Source organism: Mustela nigripes, chromosome 9, assembly GCF_022355385.1.
Source record: "Mustela nigripes isolate SB6536 chromosome 9, MUSNIG.SB6536, whole genome shotgun sequence".
In the NCBI taxonomy this organism is placed as follows: domain Eukaryota; kingdom Metazoa; phylum Chordata; class Mammalia; order Carnivora; family Mustelidae; genus Mustela; species Mustela nigripes.
This window is the reverse complement of record NC_081565.1, coordinates 30933279-30950849: the sequence shown is the minus strand read 5'-3', so window position 1 is coordinate 30950849 and position 17571 is coordinate 30933279. Positions and strand designations below refer to the sequence as shown.

The window sequence follows — 17571 nt, the reverse complement described above, 5'->3', positions numbered from 1 at the left end:
GAAAACCACACTCCACCGGGACCAGTGAAACCCAAGTGGCTGGACTATCCATGAGTCTATCCTAAGTTTCTCAACACTCTCAGTAACTCTAATCTGTAACTACAGCTAAGTATACCTCAAAGACAGTCTAAGCCAATTTTAGTAGAATCTTTCAAATAACAGAAACACAAAAGTCTGAGATAATTTCGTCTGCTATGACTACAAAAAGCATTTTTGAAGGATGCTAGATCTAACAGAAATCCATTTTTCCCTAAAATTTTATTTCAATTTTATTTATTGATTTTGGTATTCGCTTTGGCAGAAACATTGCTAGTTATGATTTACTACCTATATGCTTATTCTACTATATTTTAATTTTAAAAAGTAATTACTTTGCAGGCAAAATGCAAAGTAGTATTATAAGTACATAAAGATAAAATATTAATATTTATCCAAAGTCACTAGAACCTTCCATCTAAAGCAAAACACTTTTTAGCATTAAAAGAGAAAAAGAGAAAGAGTGAGTGTGTGTGATTGTGTGTGTAGCAGGAGAGGTGGGGAGAGGTGGGGATAGGACAACTTCTTCCAGACTTCCTACTGAGGTACTTACAGTGCTGATCACAATCAACTCTGGCAAACACTACTTGATTTTCATTGGGATATTCTTCTTTAATGACATTAGAAGCTTCCTCAAAAATTGGATGCAACATTTGGCTGAAACGACACCTACACACAAAGAAGGATACCAATTAAAACTCAAGAGCCGAAGGAATAAAATCCTATTACAGTTATTATCCATTGATATGTAGTATATGCACAATAAATGACTTCTGAGACAATCTCATAGTTAACTTAATCATGTACCTGGATGTCATGGATTGAGGATAAAGACAATTTTGAATTTAAAGACTACTCCAATTCAGACTGTACATTAAAAGATTTGTTTTTTACACATTAAGAAAAGGGCCAATATTACAAAGTACACAGCTAAGGATCTCTCCCAGAGGCCGAGAAACAAGTCAAATATAAGCCCTGAGGATGTATCTCCACTTGGATTTGCAACTACTAAGACTTGGATATTTATCAGAAATCAGCTTTCTCTAAATAATGAACATATTTCTAGATACTATACAAAATCCTTACGAGGGTAAGTAAGTTTATTGCAAATAGTAGACGGATTCACCTGACTAGGTCAATCAAATTTCACAGGCAAGTTAGTATACTAAATAAGTAAGGTGCATAAAACAAATATATAGTATATAATATAATGTTCCCCCCTCAAAATGTACTCCTGGTTAAAACAGGCTTTCCTATCTATGAACATTTAAATATATTAAGCTTAGGAGCAAAAATGTGCAATTCCCAAACCAGACTTCTATTCATGTTTCCTTTGTCGTTTCTGTTTGTTCTATTTTTACTTTTTTAAAAAAGGGCACCAACCCTACAATATTCCAGAAACGTGATACTTCTAATTCTGACTGTCCCTTATTCAGGCCAGCTACCTCACAAATATGTTGTAGGTTATTAAACAGATCTGCTAAGAAAGAGAAGAAGAATCAGAATCAGCACACAGCCAGCGGGGTTAGAATAGCCATTCTTATACGAAAAAAGTACTACTTTTTAGCAAACAAAACAAAACACAACTGTAATTGCTACTATTGCTTCCAGAGTCCTTTTTCATCAAGGAATTTACTTAAATGACGCCCGTGTACCCTTTAATGCACCAGTGATTAGGTCATACCTATAAAGTCTCAACGAAAGTCTGATAAAGCCTGTGAAACGGTGGAAACGGTATCCTTCCTCCTTGTCTCTTTTTATAGATACCTCCTCTAGCCCACTCACCTGACTTCCTAAGGAGATGTCCTAGAATATATCAAGGAGACACAATCTGTATCTTCAATCTCTTGCTTTCAAGTGGCTCTTTCCTCTTTTAGCATTCTTAAATCTCTCCCATCTGGGATAGGTGGGTGGGGTCTGTGGACATCAGGGACCGTGTCTTATTTGACTATGTATTCTAATAAGCATTTCAATATATGTCTGTTAAATGATTAAACTGATAGGATGGAGGAACAGGAAAGGCTAAGTCTGTAAGTTCGCAGTTTCTTTTTTTTTCTTTTCTTTTTTCTTTTTTTCTTAAGAGAGCGAGCGAGCACAAGCATGAAGCATGAAGGGTAGAGGGAGAGAAAGAATCCTAAGTAGGCTCCGTGCCCAGTGCAGAGCCCCACATAGGGCTCAACCTCACAACCCTGAGACCATGACCTGAGCCGAAACAGAGTCAGATGCTTAACCAAGCCAGCCAGGCACCTTAAGTTTGCAATTTCTTATGATGCTGAAAATATGGTGCTGGAGGGCAAAGGAGGCAAAGGGTAGGAACTGATGAATGGTTTCTTGAAGAATTAGGATATGCATTAGTACATAAGCTCCTCGCTTAAGGGCAATATAAAGGCATATATTAGGGGCTCCTTTCTGGACTGTCCAGTTTGCTGCCCAGTAAGCATTTAAGCAAAGGTTCATGTTTAAAATAGGATCAATTTGAATACCAGAAGGTGAATGGGAAAGATGAAATAAAAATTCAATGCAGTAGCACCATACCTTCATACACATGTATCCGTACATATGGACAGTTACATTTATAAAATATAACAAAAGCAACAGATCTATTAAAAGGGCCTTAAGGGTCATCTCCATCCAATCTCCATTCTAGTGTTTGAATCCACCCATTACATATCAACCAAATGGGTAAAAGTCTTTGCAGGGACAATTTTGGGGGTACTTACTAGTATACTTACTAGTATGACCTAGTGGGAGCAGGGGTGGGAATAAGCTTCGGAGTCAGACATACCTGAGTTTAAATCCCAGTTCCACCACTTACTAGCCGTATGACCTTTCTGAGCCTCAATTTCCTCAACCTAAAATGGAAATTATAATACCTACCTGCAGGGTAGTTCTGAGCATTAAAAACAATGTACATGAAACGAAAGCCTGGCACATAATAGCATTTCTAAGTACCTACTATGTTTCATTACTCTCGGAGGCAGACAGTATTTTTAGGCAGCTCTATTAGAGAATTCTTCCTTAAACTGTGCCACATTCATAACTTCCAAACAGAACACAGAATCTAGCCTTGAAGGCCACACAGTATAAGCCTGTGTCATATGATCAATTTCTTAAGTTTTTTGAGCATCATATGATCAATTTCTTAAGTTTTTTGAGCTGAATGAAAGAGTACTAATTCAAGAACAACTCAAGATGTTCTTTGGGGCTCCTCCCAAATAACTGCAATTAGTCCACACTTCCAATTCAGCTTTTGCAACAAGGTCAGTGGCACATTCTATTTCTCTTTCTTACAACACACAAAATCCCTCAATCAAGAGAAATGTGTTCTAGTTTTAACTCTGCCATGACTCTGTCAGCTAACCTTGAGAAGACACTTCCCTTCTCTGGGTCTGAAGTTTATTTTTAAAGTGGACTGCACTAGATATTCTTACACCCAATTTTGTGGCTTCTGTTACATGTGGACAAACCCAATTTCCCTTGGAAAATGCTACCTTGGTTATACATTTTAGAAATGGCATTTTCTCTGTATATCTTCAACATTTTACTGAAGTTCTTTAAATAGCTATACATCATTCATTCAGTAAATATCTATTATGTACTTATCAGCCAAGTACTATGCAGAATGCCTGGGGATTAATGTTGACAAAAGATAGATATGGTAACTTCTCATAAAGCTAAGGCTGTAGCAGGTAGCTACCAACTCCACTGCAGCATGCAAGTGTTCTGATGAGCTAAGTATGTGGTGTTATGGGAAGATAGATAAAGGGTTGGAATAGGGTAGGACTACTGATCTAGGAAGGTGACCTGGAGGAAGTGGTATCTAATCTAAGACTTGAAAGATGGTTAAGACTAAACTATGCAAATAAATGGGTGAGAGAAGAGTGCCCCGTCCAGGCAGAGAAAAGAACTTAAGGAAAGGTCCAGTGATGAAAGAGTACTGAATATTACAGAAACTGAAATACATTCAGTACAACTGGAACAGAATGTGAGAGTGGAGAGATGCCAAGAAATAAGATGTGGAGGTAGGGTAACTTCAGGTCTGAAGTCACTGGGGGCCTTTTAGGCGAAGGCAAGGGACTTCAGACCTAAAGCTACTGGAGCACCATGTAAGGGCTTCAAGATGAGGGCTTTAACCTTATTCAATTTGCTCTTTAGGTAGACCACTCTGGCTTACTTTATAGAGAAAAGAATGGAGACATATAAGACTTGATACATAGAAAATAAATAAGGAGCCTGTCACAAGGGTCTAGGTAAGCTGGACTGTGGCCTGAAGCAGGGTGGTGGTAACGAGTAGCTAATAAGCCTTAAAGGGTCAAACAAGATAGATGGTCTAGGAATAAGGATTATGTGAGAGTTTCCAACTTCCCTCCAATTCAAGCTCCCTTCTACCTATCTCCATGTCACATTCTTTAACATCTACTATGTGTTTACACCTGGGGTTTTAGAGGCTGAGAATGCGAAAACATTATCTCTGCCCTCATTGTTGATTGGCACAAATATAAAAGACAAAATAATGTAGTAAGAAAAAGAAAGTGGTATCCAGTACTATATGAACACAAAAGACAAGAATCTGATTCAGACAGGGGAAGGAGCAAAGGCTTCCTAGAAGTAGTAGAAGACACATGTTTAAAAAGTGTCAACAAGAAATTTCCTTCTAAACTCACCATACCCACATCCTCACTTCCAAACACTGTCCTACTTCCTTAGTCAGGAAAAATACAGAATTAAAATGTGTGTATGTGTGTGCATGTGAGAGAGAGAGAGAGAGACAGAAACAGAAAGATGTGTTGGGGGTAGAGGGGATGGATTTGAGTTTCTGTTACTGCTTTTAAGATGTGGGATGATGGAATCAGATCTGTATTTCTCTTAAAATACAAATGATCATGAAATTAAGCTGCTCACTTTGTGACTGAACCTTAACTGACTTTGTATATGGAATATTGTGCCACATAAGAAAAAGGCTTCCCCCTTCACTCCTTCTAGCAAAGAAAAATCCACATGTAGCAAGATAAAAGGAAAAAAAAAAACCTAAATAATGCAACTTTACCCCCTACTGCAAAAAAACAAAAAACAAAAATAAAATTATTACTTACCAGTCAGCATAAAAATTTACTAAAGCAACATCAGCATTGTCTGAAATTGAAAAACAAAACCAAACAATCCAAGTTAATTGTGTCCACATAACTGACATAATCAAAGAGATGGTTTCCATCATGGTCTTTTTCTCATTTATGGGGCCTACTAAAAACACACAGTAACAATTAATTACCTCTCACTCAGAAACCCATATACAGAGTCACAGACAGATTATATAATTTGTGGGAATCCCTGATCCTTTTCTCTATATCCTCCATCTTTATATCTTCACTGAACGAATATAAAACAAAAGGGGAATCAAAGCCAGATCAGGAAAGTAAACTACTCAATAGCCTACTCTCATTCAAAGTGCAGTGGGATGATCTGGAGTTGAATAACCTTTTTTTTTTTTTTCTTAAGAGAGAAAGTGTGAGTGTGAGTGGGGATGGGGAGTAGCAGGAGCAGGAGAGAAAGAACCTTAAGGAGGCACCAAAGCAGGGCTCAGATCTCCTGACCCCGAGAGCATTACCTGAGCTGAAATCAAGAGCCAGAGGATCAACTGACTAAGCAACCAAGGTGCCCCTTGCTAATCCTTTTTTGATCTCCCATATACATGAATAACTGAGAACTGGCTCTGCAAAAAAATTCTATTTCTCAGAAGAGACCTGTGTAACTAAGCTATTTCTGAAGTTCAGATGTCTCACCTCATTGCAACAAGTGATCTACAACTAATAATGCTGCATAACATGCACACTTTCTGGTTCCTATTCATTAAACAGCTCTTCTCTGTTGCAAAAATAATAGCATTGTTTGCATATGAGGATGTGAAGTCATGCCAAAGATACATTTGTTCCTTTTGCTTAAACTTCATAGAGAAACTAAACTCCTCAAGTACTCACAAAAATAAAACAAAGATATTCTAGAATTTGAAAAATGAAAGGAGAATGATTTGTGAGTTTCAATTCTCTTCTTCCTCTTTTACCTTCAAACAGTTTTTATCCACCTGCTTCTGCACTCTGAAGCAGTGGTTCACAAAATGCACTCCTTGGACCAGAAGCACCAGCAGCAGCTAGAAACTTACAGAAATGCAAATTCTCAGGTAGGGGTTAGCAGTTTCTGTTAGAAACTTAGAACCAGGCCTAGCACTACAGGTATTAATAAGTCCTCCACATGACTCATGCATGCTAAAGGTTACAGAATCATTGCTCTAAAGAGATCCCAGAATGTGGGATAGACTTTTTAGCATTTAAAACTAGTTCCAAGAACATAAAACAGTATATGATGTTCAATGAGTAACTCCTTTTACTTTTCTTATTTTTGGTTTAGTTCTGCTTACAACCGTGGATAAAATGGAGTGCTTTAAAAAAAAAAAAAGAAGAAGAAGAAGAAGAAGAAGAAATCATTTATGCATTGTATGTTTTCTTAAATCTCCTAAATTATGATTTTTCTATCAACCATGTGTTTACCTTCCCTCTACTATTTTTAAAAACAGAAATGTTCCCCTCCTCCAAGTTAACTATATTCACAATCTCACTGTCAGCAAACAAAGCATTCAGTAAAACACTTATTTAAGTTAACTGAACCAATGACAATAAAGAAAATCAGAGTCAGTGAATTAGTTAAAAGTTAAAGAAGATAAAATATTTCTAGACCATGTCCTAAGATCATGAACATTTGGTATCGCACAGTGGGAACTGCTAGCCTCTAAGTAAGCTCTAGCAAAATACTTTATATCAGTGGTATTTATGACAAGGCAAAGAAATATAACAAGACTGAAAGTTTATTTTTAACACAGGAAAAGAGACTTACACATTTTAAATTTTATTACAAATCAAAACCAAAATGCTTTCTTAATTCAGGAAACCATGAAACTAAACAAAATGCCAGCTCCCCAACTGTTTTTGTAATTGAGATTTAACTTTGTTTTTGTATACAAACTAGCTCTTTATAAAGAAGTGTACTTTAAAAATATCAAGGTACTTACTTAAAATGTCATCTATATTCTCTGTATCAAGACTTGTTATTTCAGTTGTTACAGGAGTAAAAACCCAGGTTACCTATAAATTTTAAAAATGAGAAATTAATGAATGTTTCCATAAAAGACAAATAATACAGAAACTTTAATAAAAAGAAAATGAAAAATTTTTAAACTGGTTCAATTTATTTACAAAATCACTCATCAATTGTTTTAGTTTATCTTTATTATTATTCTAACCCTTCACTAGATCAACACAATAGAAGAACTTTTTTTTTTAAGATTTTATTTATTTTACACAGAGTAGGAGATAGAGAGAGAGCACAAGCATGGGGAGAGGCAGGCGGAGGGAAAGGGAGAAAAAGAAGCAGACTCCCTCTGAGCAGGGAACCTGATGTGGCGCTTGATCCAAGGATCCTGGAATCATGACCTGAGCCAAAGGCAGATGCTTAACCTACTGAGCCACCAGTGTACCCCAGAAGTACTAACTTCTAAACCTAGAAACTGGTCAAATAAAACTTCCTATATTTCCAAATACACAAAAGCGATTGTTTCTAAAGAAATTAAGAACTGATTTCTTCTTTTAAATTAATATCGCAACAAATTTATGGTGCAGCAAGAAAAAATTTATTGTATTATTATCTATTTGGAAAGAATACAAAACTAAAGCTAAGTCTGCTGACTCTATCCCTACCATGTATCTAAGATAAAACAAAACAATAAAGAGAAGAACAAGAAAGACTTCAAGTTGTGAACCAAAAGCCTTTCCTGCCTCATCTGACATACTGGTGATAAGTAAGAGGCTCTTAAAAAGAGTATACGAATCTTCTACTTCCAAAACATTGAACCCAAAGTTCAAGTTTATCAAAGAAAGTATTAGTTTGCCATCTGTAAAATAAAGAAAAGATAAACTAAACTAGCAACAGTTCACTTCACTTAAAAAGTAATACTTAGTGTATTTTATTTTTAGGTTCCACCTTTAACACCCTGTGTGTTTATGGAAATCCATTCACTGAACTATGGCTACGGAGTGACAACTAAGTTAGGCCCTGACGAGAGACTGAAAACTACCCCTGTGCCCACCCATTTCACAGACACCTTAGTCACAACTATTATAACTCAAAAAGTGACTACTTCACCAACAATTCAATTTCTGAATGGTATAAAGAGCCATGTTGATGTTGGCATGTAAACAAGCACAGCTATTTGAAATATTTCTATTAATTTATTATTTTTTTAGAAAAAGCCAAATAGCACTAGTCTTATTTCCAAGTTACCATAATCATGTAACCAATAGTGGACTACCATTTCTGCTAGCTACCAATAAATTATACTCTGCTAAAACTAAACTAGCTAAGTTAAAAATCTCTGAATATATTGACATATACAACTTATATGTATATAAGTAGTATATACATTAAACATTTAACATTTTAAACATTAACTGGAAAGATGTGATTTACTCTTTAAACATGTAAACATTAACTGGAAAGATGTGAATCCCTCATTAGTCATTATTCCCTCAGTATCTATATCTCAACTAACAGATCCTTCCCTCATCAGCAAAAATCAATTTTAATCGGGCAGCATCTAATCTAAAGAGAGAAAAGGAGCTCCAAGGACCTGTATAAAATGAAATAAAAGGCAGAAGTGAGCAGGAAAAAAAGATTCACTAGTAAAAAGAAAAAAAAAAGTGGGTTATTGCAAAGTCACTTTCCTTTCAGGGATTCCAGAGGTCTATGAGGCATATTAGTGAACTACTATGGACCAGGCATTTCCTTGCTGACTGTTTTAAAATTCCATTTCTAAAGTCAATCAGAGAAAGACAATTATCAGATTATCTCCTTGATCTGAGGAATCTGAGAGGTGGGGAGGGAGGGGAAAATGAAACAAGATGGGACTGGGGTGGGGGAGACAAACCATAAGAGACACTTAATCTCAGAAAACAAACTCAGGGTTGCTGGTGGTTAAAGGGACAGGGTGGCTGGGTGATGGACACTGGGGAGGATACGCGCTATGGTGAGTACTGTGAACTGTGTAAGACTGATGATTCACAGTCCTGTACCCCTGAAACAAATAATACATTATATGCTAATTTAAAAATTAATTAATTAAAATTCCATTTCTGGGAGAATCAAAACTATAATTCTAAGTTTGGTAACATGGGGCTTATTAGCATAAGTAACTCCATTTTGGGCCTGTTGTTTTGTTTTTAACAAAGCCAATTATACTGATACAAGATTTCAGAGTGAATTACGTTGAAAAATTCAAGAAGGTGATGCAAAAATATCATAAAGCAACAAAGTTGATCATTATCAAAGTCAAGTCATTAAATAACTTGACAGTCATTTATGGAGTATCTGCTAGGTACTGAGGGCACAAATGCAGAAGGCCTGGTATGCTCTACCTGGAGAAGCTCTTCAGACAGTGATGATAAAGAGGGGGGGAAAATGTCAAATACAGATAAACATCCTCGGTTGTATAGTCCAAGGAAGCCCATTTTTGAAGAGTTAGTTGTCACCCATCAAAGTCGTTTACAGAAAAGTATATTCTAAATTTAAGTGCTTTTTACTTTGAAATATTTACATGGCAAAAATATATACATGCCAGGTGATAACAAAAATGAGACAACAATCAAACTTTGTTTAAAAAAGTTTTGTTGTATTAAATACCTATTAGTTTAGAAACATCATGCTTATTAATAAGCATGCACTTTTTTAAAAGACACATTCAGCTAACAGATGTGTTGACGAGGGCCCAAAGCAAGAAAATGGTCTCTGACCCAATCATCTCTCTACCCTGTAGGGTGTAAAAGAGGTGTTTCAGCATTAACATTTTTATTAATATGCAGTATAAAGGGAAAGACAGGTTGTTTATTTAAATTGTTAGCAAGCTCCACTAGTCTGACAAATTGTTTCTTTTCATGTCAGCCCTAAGCCTAAACAAAATTCTCCCAGGGAAACATCTTTATGTCAAATGCTTTAGTGCTTAAGTAAAATAAAGACAAGTAGCTCTAGACCAGGAAGAGAGGGAGTGTAATCATTCATTTTTTAAAATTAAGACTTGAAGTAAACTTTTAAATTTATTTTCTTTAAAAGAAACAACAAAAATCTATAAAGACATTTTGAATAGAAGATCTTAGACATGGAGAATTTTAGCTTCTAATGCTGGACTATTTAGACAATATATGTAAATATACAGATGTAAACTTATGATATTTTATAAGTTGGTCATTTTCTTCAGTTCATTAGCTCTTTTCCTTGCCAAGAAAACTGAGAAGCATCTCCAGTCACCTAGAAGTCAATAGATAATTCCATCCACATGCATTTCTTGTGGGTTTTGAAATATTAAACATCTCAATCTGAGATGTATCAAGTGATATGATCTTATATAAAAGGCATATCAGTGAAATGTCAAATATCGTACCCTACTTCGTTAAAAAAAAAGTTGACAGGCTAGCTTTAAATAGGCGCTTCTCCAACAAGTAAAGAATATTTTCTTCCATTAGAAGGTTTTTAAAAATTGAGATATCTTTGGGAACCAAGAAGCTTTCCTTTCCTTCAATTTCCCTGCATCCTCCATGTCAGTCTCTTATTTCCACAGCATTTCAGAAGCCAGAGAGCAGCCAGTTGCTTTTCCCAAAGCACATCCCACAACTTTTCTGCTCCCTCTTCTCTTTTTTAAAAAAGATTTACTTATTTGAAATAGAGAGCACACACAGTGGGGGTAGGGGTAGAGAGAATCTCAAGCAGACTCCCTGCTGAGTGCAGAGCGCCAAGTGGGCTAGACCACATGACCCATGAGATCACGACCTATGAGATCATAACCTGAGTAGAGATCACAAATCAGACACTTAACCGACTGAGCCACCCAGGCACCCCTTCTCAACTCTTTGCATACAAGGTTTCCTCTACCCAGAGTGTTGGCTTCTCTGCTACTGCATCAATCCTTCAAAGATTGATTTCTTCTTCCATGGAGATCTGTCTGGTTCTCCTGGTCAAAAATAACTCTCCTTTCTCAAAAGTTCAACCTATTCCATAGGATGGGAATAGAAAAAGGCAAAACATGCACTAGAGGAATGGAAGCTACTGTGAAATTAACATTCTTTCCCGACAGACATCAAGTTGAATGAAACAAGATACAATGGAACACCAATTACATGACGAAAGACTATTTTAGAAATAAATTTTGTAAAGACTTTTTGAGTGAGCACTCAGTGTTAAGTCAAATTTTAATTGTGACAATATTAACATATACATATATGTGCATGCTAGAATGCTAGCCCATACAAACTGCTCTGGCTCTCACTGCTAAATCCCAGAACTGTTCCTCTTTTGTGAAAACATTAACTGAATAAGACACTAATCCAACAGGATCTTCAGAAATATGAACTAAGTCAGTAAGAATAATACCTATTGGAAGTGAATTATTAAAGCTTCTCTGTTCATAATTATAAAAATAAATTAACACATTTTCTTTGTTCATGAAGCCCATTTGAGTGGCTGTTACTCAAATATACCCTAAGTGGGAACTACTATGACACTCTCTGAATTGAGTGTTTCCCTTCAATCTAACCTGCCCACAGAGGTCAGATTAATCTTTCCAAATGCTGCTTTGTATACATCAAATCATATGCCGAAAGAACATAAAAATAAAACCAAACAAACAAAAAAACCTCCAAGGGATTTTCTCTGTCTACAGTATAAAAGCCTAAATCCTTAACCTGGCATTTAGGACCGTCCACAGACCTGCTTTCCTAAATAACATCCTACTGCTCCCGATCCATAGCCTATCCTCCAACTACCAGGAAGTACAGAGTAATCAGATATTCTCATGGGCCAGATACTCCGGCTTGTCCGGCTTGAGACAAATCCAGTTTATGCCTTTGCCATGGCATATTACTAAAAGCACCAATCCTTCCAAATGGGTCCCAGTTCGGGCAATAAATCATATGGTCACCCTATATACAGACCTTTAGCAAATGGAATTATAACAAGCTCCCACAAATCCTAAATTATTAAGAAGTATATGTTTTCCAACGTAACATACAGTAAAAGGAAAAATGGAATGAGATTGAACAGAGAAGAATAAAGAATGGATATGAATGCTGCTGAACCAATTACTAGCCTCACTCACTGACTGAGACACTAGGCTCTTTGCAAGGAAATAAAATCAGTAACTCGGGAAAACCCTTCAAGGGTCACTCACAAACCAACAGTCCATATCCTGAAGCTACAAATAAAAGAATGCAAGGAGTCTACAGTACATGTGATTCCTAAAATGCATCTCCTTACTGTCCTGCATCCATGCCTGTCGCTGGTACACTTTCCTCTCTGAACATCCTGCTTGCCAACAGCGCTATCTAGCTTTTGAGACCCAATTCAAAAGCTATCTTTTCTATGAATACTCTCCTGATGATCCCAGACCCCAGTGATTCATTTCTCTCTACCTGAACCCACAGAGAACTTTCCAGAGGGTGTTAACAGATTAATTCACACAGGTAATCCATGCTCTCTTACCTCCCTCAGGAGACTGAACACCTTGGAAGAGAGACTGCACCTTATTCAATTTTGTATCCCATAGATCATTTACTACACTAACCTAGTATTGTATACAGTAAGTACCTTGTATACAGTAAGTACTCAAGCATGTACTAAGTGAATGAAGAAGCAGATGATGTTAATACACTAAGAATATAGAGGGACAGTGCTGGAAGTGAGAAATGGGGGAAAGAGGTTCAGAAACGAGAACAGCCAACAAACATTTTTTTGAGAGAAAGAAGGAGAGATAGAATGAGTTGGGGGTGGGGGAGGCATAGATGGAGAGGGAGAGAGACAATCTTAAGCAAGCCCCACACTCCGCATGAAGCTTGACCCAAGGCTAGATCTCACAACCCGGAGATCATGACCTGAGCCAAAATCAAGAGTCAGACACTTAACTAGTCAACTAAGCCACCCAGGTGCCCCCCAACAAACATTTTTAACATGTTTGAGGATAAGGTTATCAAATAGGAGTAAAGTCTATTAAAACTTGTTTTTAATTATGTAATGGTGAAGAGCATACCACTAGGTGATTATTTACAGACTTAGATGGAGAGGGAACCTCGGAACTCCTACAGAAAGCCCTCCATCTCACCAAGAGCTGGGCTGAGCTTATAGTTACACCCGCTTCTGTGTCCCTCCCCACCAAGCTATATACTCTGACAGGATTTCCAGACACTTCCACACATGGAACACTCTTATTTAAGAATAGCTATGTTACACTGATGGATAAAAATCTAATACTTCTTTTTTTTTTTTTAAGATTTTGTGTATTTGAGAGAGAGAGAAAGAGAGCACAAGCAGGGGGAGCAGCAGAGGGAGAGGAAGAAGCAGACTCCCCACTGAGCAGGGAGGCTGATGTGGGGGGGCTCAATCCCAGAACCCTGGGACCATGACCCGAGCCAAAGGCAGACACTTAACCGACTAAGCTACCCAGCACCCCAAAAATCTAATACTTCTTGTATTGTTCATTTTTAGGTGTTAAGTCAGTCATGAAAATCAATAATTTAGAACTTTTAGGACCAGAATCTAATAAAGTATCAGGCAGAAAACGTTATTAGGTATTATTTCTGTTAGCAAGATTGGTTAAGCCACAAAAGCATTTATTAGAAAGGCTTTGCTTTAAGTGTTTTATTAACATATTTTAGTTAATGTGTTTAGAAAAAAAGTATTTCCAGTGAATTTGTTTTAAAGCATAATATCTTAAAATCTTGTTATTCGAATAATGGTCTCTAATGTAGCAGCACTGGCATCACCTGGGACCTTGTGAGAAACATAAACTATCGGGCTCCAGACCTATGAATCAGAATCTCCCCTTTGATAGGATCCCCAAGTGATTCCCATGTACCTTAATATTTAGGCAGCACTGCTTTAGAGAGCAAAGCATCTGACTCTACAAGCAAGCACATAAACCACTGTAAATCCTGTACAATGTTTTTACTCCTCAAATATGAACACAGGCACAAGCAAGACTCATTTGTGAGAAGTCTGTATTGACATGCAAAATACTGTGGTTTAAAAAAATGTGGAGTCTGTAATCTTATTAGAAATTTACAAAGATGTTAATTTTTTGAAGTATGCTGCCTACTGCCTGAATAGATATTTCTGCATGAAAATTACTGGCATAAAATAGAAGCTTTAACAGAGAATGTTTCCTTCCATGTGGCATTACCGTTCTCAATTGACATTACATCTGCTAGGCATTCTACAATAATAGCTTAGTGTATTTGTGCTAAATCTTTCATTTTCCTGCCTGTCAGGAGAGTCTCAAAGCCCTTTACAAACTGTGTCTCTCCTATAGTAAGAAATAAGTAATGTACCAAGCAACAGCTCTCTTCCATTCTAATCCAGATTGACAAACCAGCCTGCTACCTGAAATCTGGATGCCATGAGACCCAGGCTGTTTCTCCTCCCTGGGGCCACTTCTCTGACTCTGAGTTTTGCATTAAGCTGGCAGGCAACAGAAGCACAGAGATTTTCAGTTGGCTTAGCAAGGAGCTAAGAGATATGAAAGGTCCCTAGAGAAAAAAAGCTGAGGCTGACAAGCATTGTAAGAGCCTTGAAGCTGAGTATCAATCGAGGCACATCTCACTGTTAGTATTCCCATAAGTATTATAATGAACTAGAAGTTCAAAGAAAGGGGAAAAATAGGACTAAGTATAGAATAACACATGGAAGCTACTTTAACCCTTAAGTTGCTCAGTGATATAACTTTTGGACAAGTGATACAAATTTTGGGCAAGTCAGAACCAATATGCTTTTATAAAGAAACATGAGAACAATTACAACATTCCTCATTAAATAAGTCAAGATATGCTGAGTGCAGACATGTTTGGGAAAATAAATTCTATACCCCCCAAATAATCATTCAAATAAAGGTAATATAACCCCTAAACTCAAATTCTGCCAATAGAAACAGCCATAGAAAATAAAAATAGGGGCGCTTGTGGGGGGCTCAGTCAGCTCAGTCAGTTAAATATCTGACTCTTGATTTCCACTCAGCTCGTGACTTCAGGATTGTGAGATGAAGACCGGAGGCCGGCTCCGTGCTAGGTGTGGAGCCTGCTTAAGATTCTCTCTGTCCCTCTGCAACCCCCTTCCTCTAAAAAAATAAAAAATAAAAAGAAATTGCTGAAATTGATACTTTTTCTTGAACATTAGTTACTTGATCACGCATGGATCTCCATTAAAACTGATGTCATTTCACAACATACTACGCAAAGCTTCACTAACCAAAACAGTGTGGTACTGGCACAAAAATGGACCGAGATCAATGGAACGGAATAGAAAGCTCAGAAATGAACCCACAATTATATGGTCAATTAATCTATGACTAAGGAGGCAAGATTATACAATGGGGCAAAGAAAGCTTCTTCAATAAATGGTGCTGAGAAAATTGGACAGCTACATGCATAATAATGAAACTGACCACTTTCCTATACCGTACACAAAAATAAACTCAAAATGGATGAAAGACCCAAATGTGAGACCTGAAACCATAAAAGTCTTAGAAGAGAACACGACAGGGACACCTGGGTGGCTCAGTGGGTTAAGTTGCTGCCTCTGGCTCGGATCATGATCTCAGGGTCCTGTGATTGAGTCCCACATCAGACACTCTGCTCAGCAGGGAGCCTGCTTCCTCCTCTCTCTCTGCCTGCTTCTCTGCCTACTTGTGATCTCTCCCTGTCAAATAAATAAATAAATTCTTTAAAAAAAAAAAAAAAAAAGAAGAGAACATGACAGTAATTTCTCTGATATTAGCTGTAGCAACATTTTTAAGGTATGTTTCCCCTAAGACAAGAGAAACAAAAACAAACTACTGGGATTACATCAAAATAAAAAGCTTCTGCACAATGAAGGAAGCTTCAATAAAACAAAGGCTGAATGGAAGAAGACATTTTAAAATGATATATCCAATAAGGGATTAATAACCAAAATATATGAAGAATTTATACAACTCAACACACACACACACAGATCTGATGAAAACTGGGTAGAGGACCTGAAGAGATATTTTTCCAAAGACATACAATTGGCCAACATCATTATGAAAAGATGCTCATTATCACTCATGATCAGAGAAATGCAAATCAAAACAGCAACAAGAGATCTCCTCCTACTGTCAGAATGGCTAAAATAAAAAAGACCAAAAAAACAAGTGTTGGTGAGGATGTGGAGAAAAAGGAAACTTCATGCCCTGCTGGTGCGAATGCAAACTGGTGCAGCCACTGCAGAAAACAGTAAGGAGGTTTCTCAGAAAATTAAAAATAGAAGTATCATATGATCCAATAATTTCACTACTCAGTATTTGCCCAAAACAACAAAAACACTGAATCAAAAAGATATATGCACCCCTACGTTTACTGCAGCATTATTTACAATAGCCAAGATACTGAAGCACCCAAGTGTCCATCCATGAGGAATGAATAAAGAAGGTATGGTGGTGTATGTGTATGTGTGTATACACACACATGTATGTACATACACACATACACACATAGGAACATTACTCAGCCATTAAAAAAAAAAAAAGATGAGATTTTGCCATCTGTAACAACATGGACAGACCCAGGGGTATTATGCTAAATGAAATAAATCAGAGAATAGCAAGTATCATGTGATTTCACTTACACGTGGAATCTAAAAAACAAAACAAACACAAAAAGCAGAAGCAGACCCATAAGTTCAGAGAACAAACTGATAGTTACCATCAGGGAGAGGGTCATGGGATGGGAAAATGGGTGAAGGGGAGTGGGAGATATAGGCTTCCAGTTATGGACTGAATAAGGCACAGAAGTAAAAGGCACAGCACAGGGAATATAGTCAATGGTACTGTAACAGTGTTGTATGGTGACAGATGGTAGCTATACTTGTGGTGAGCAGAGCATAGTGTATGAACTTGCCTAATCACTATGCTGTAAACCTGAACCTAATGTGACACTGTGTCAACTACACTTACAAAAAAAAAAAAAAAATTGACATTGGGGCCCTGGGTGGCTCAGTCACTCTAAGCATCTGCTTTCAGCTTGGGTCATGATCCCTGAGTTCTGGGATCAAGCAAGGCATTGGGCTCCCGGCTCTACAGGGAGCCTGCCTCTCCCTCTCCCCCGACTTGTGCTCTCTCTCAAATAAATAATAAATCTTTAAAAAAAAATTTGATGAGTGCCTAATACAACACTGCATGTTAACTGTACTAGAATTAAAATTAAAAACTTAAAAAAAAAAGGGGGGATGAACTAATTTACCTGGAATAGACAATATAGTTCTCTGACCTTCAAAGGAGAGTCAAAAGCTTTTCAGAACTGGGAGTGATCTTCTCAATGTGTAAAAGGATTCTTCTCTTAAAATCATCCTATATTCCTCTAAAACCCCAAATTCTAGTAATGGTGGTATTAACAAAGCATGGGAATTGAGAGAAAAGTTAAGATGAAAATTGTTACCTTC

General features: G+C 37.1%; 1 protein-coding gene across 1 annotated transcript in view; it reads right to left on the bottom strand.

The window, feature by feature from the left end:
• The window catches only part of ERP44 (endoplasmic reticulum protein 44), a 93267-nt gene that overhangs the window by 51577 nt on the left and 24119 nt on the right, over positions 1–17571 (bottom strand). Inside the window, exons 2-4 of the mRNA XM_059411196.1 lie at positions 7097–7169; positions 5130–5169; positions 590–705 (exon numbers count right to left, since the gene is read on the bottom strand). Of these exons, the coding sequence (XP_059267179.1) occupies positions 590–705; positions 5130–5169; positions 7097–7169 (229 nt within the window). The remainder of the gene's footprint in view (positions 1–589; positions 706–5129; positions 5170–7096; positions 7170–17571) is intronic.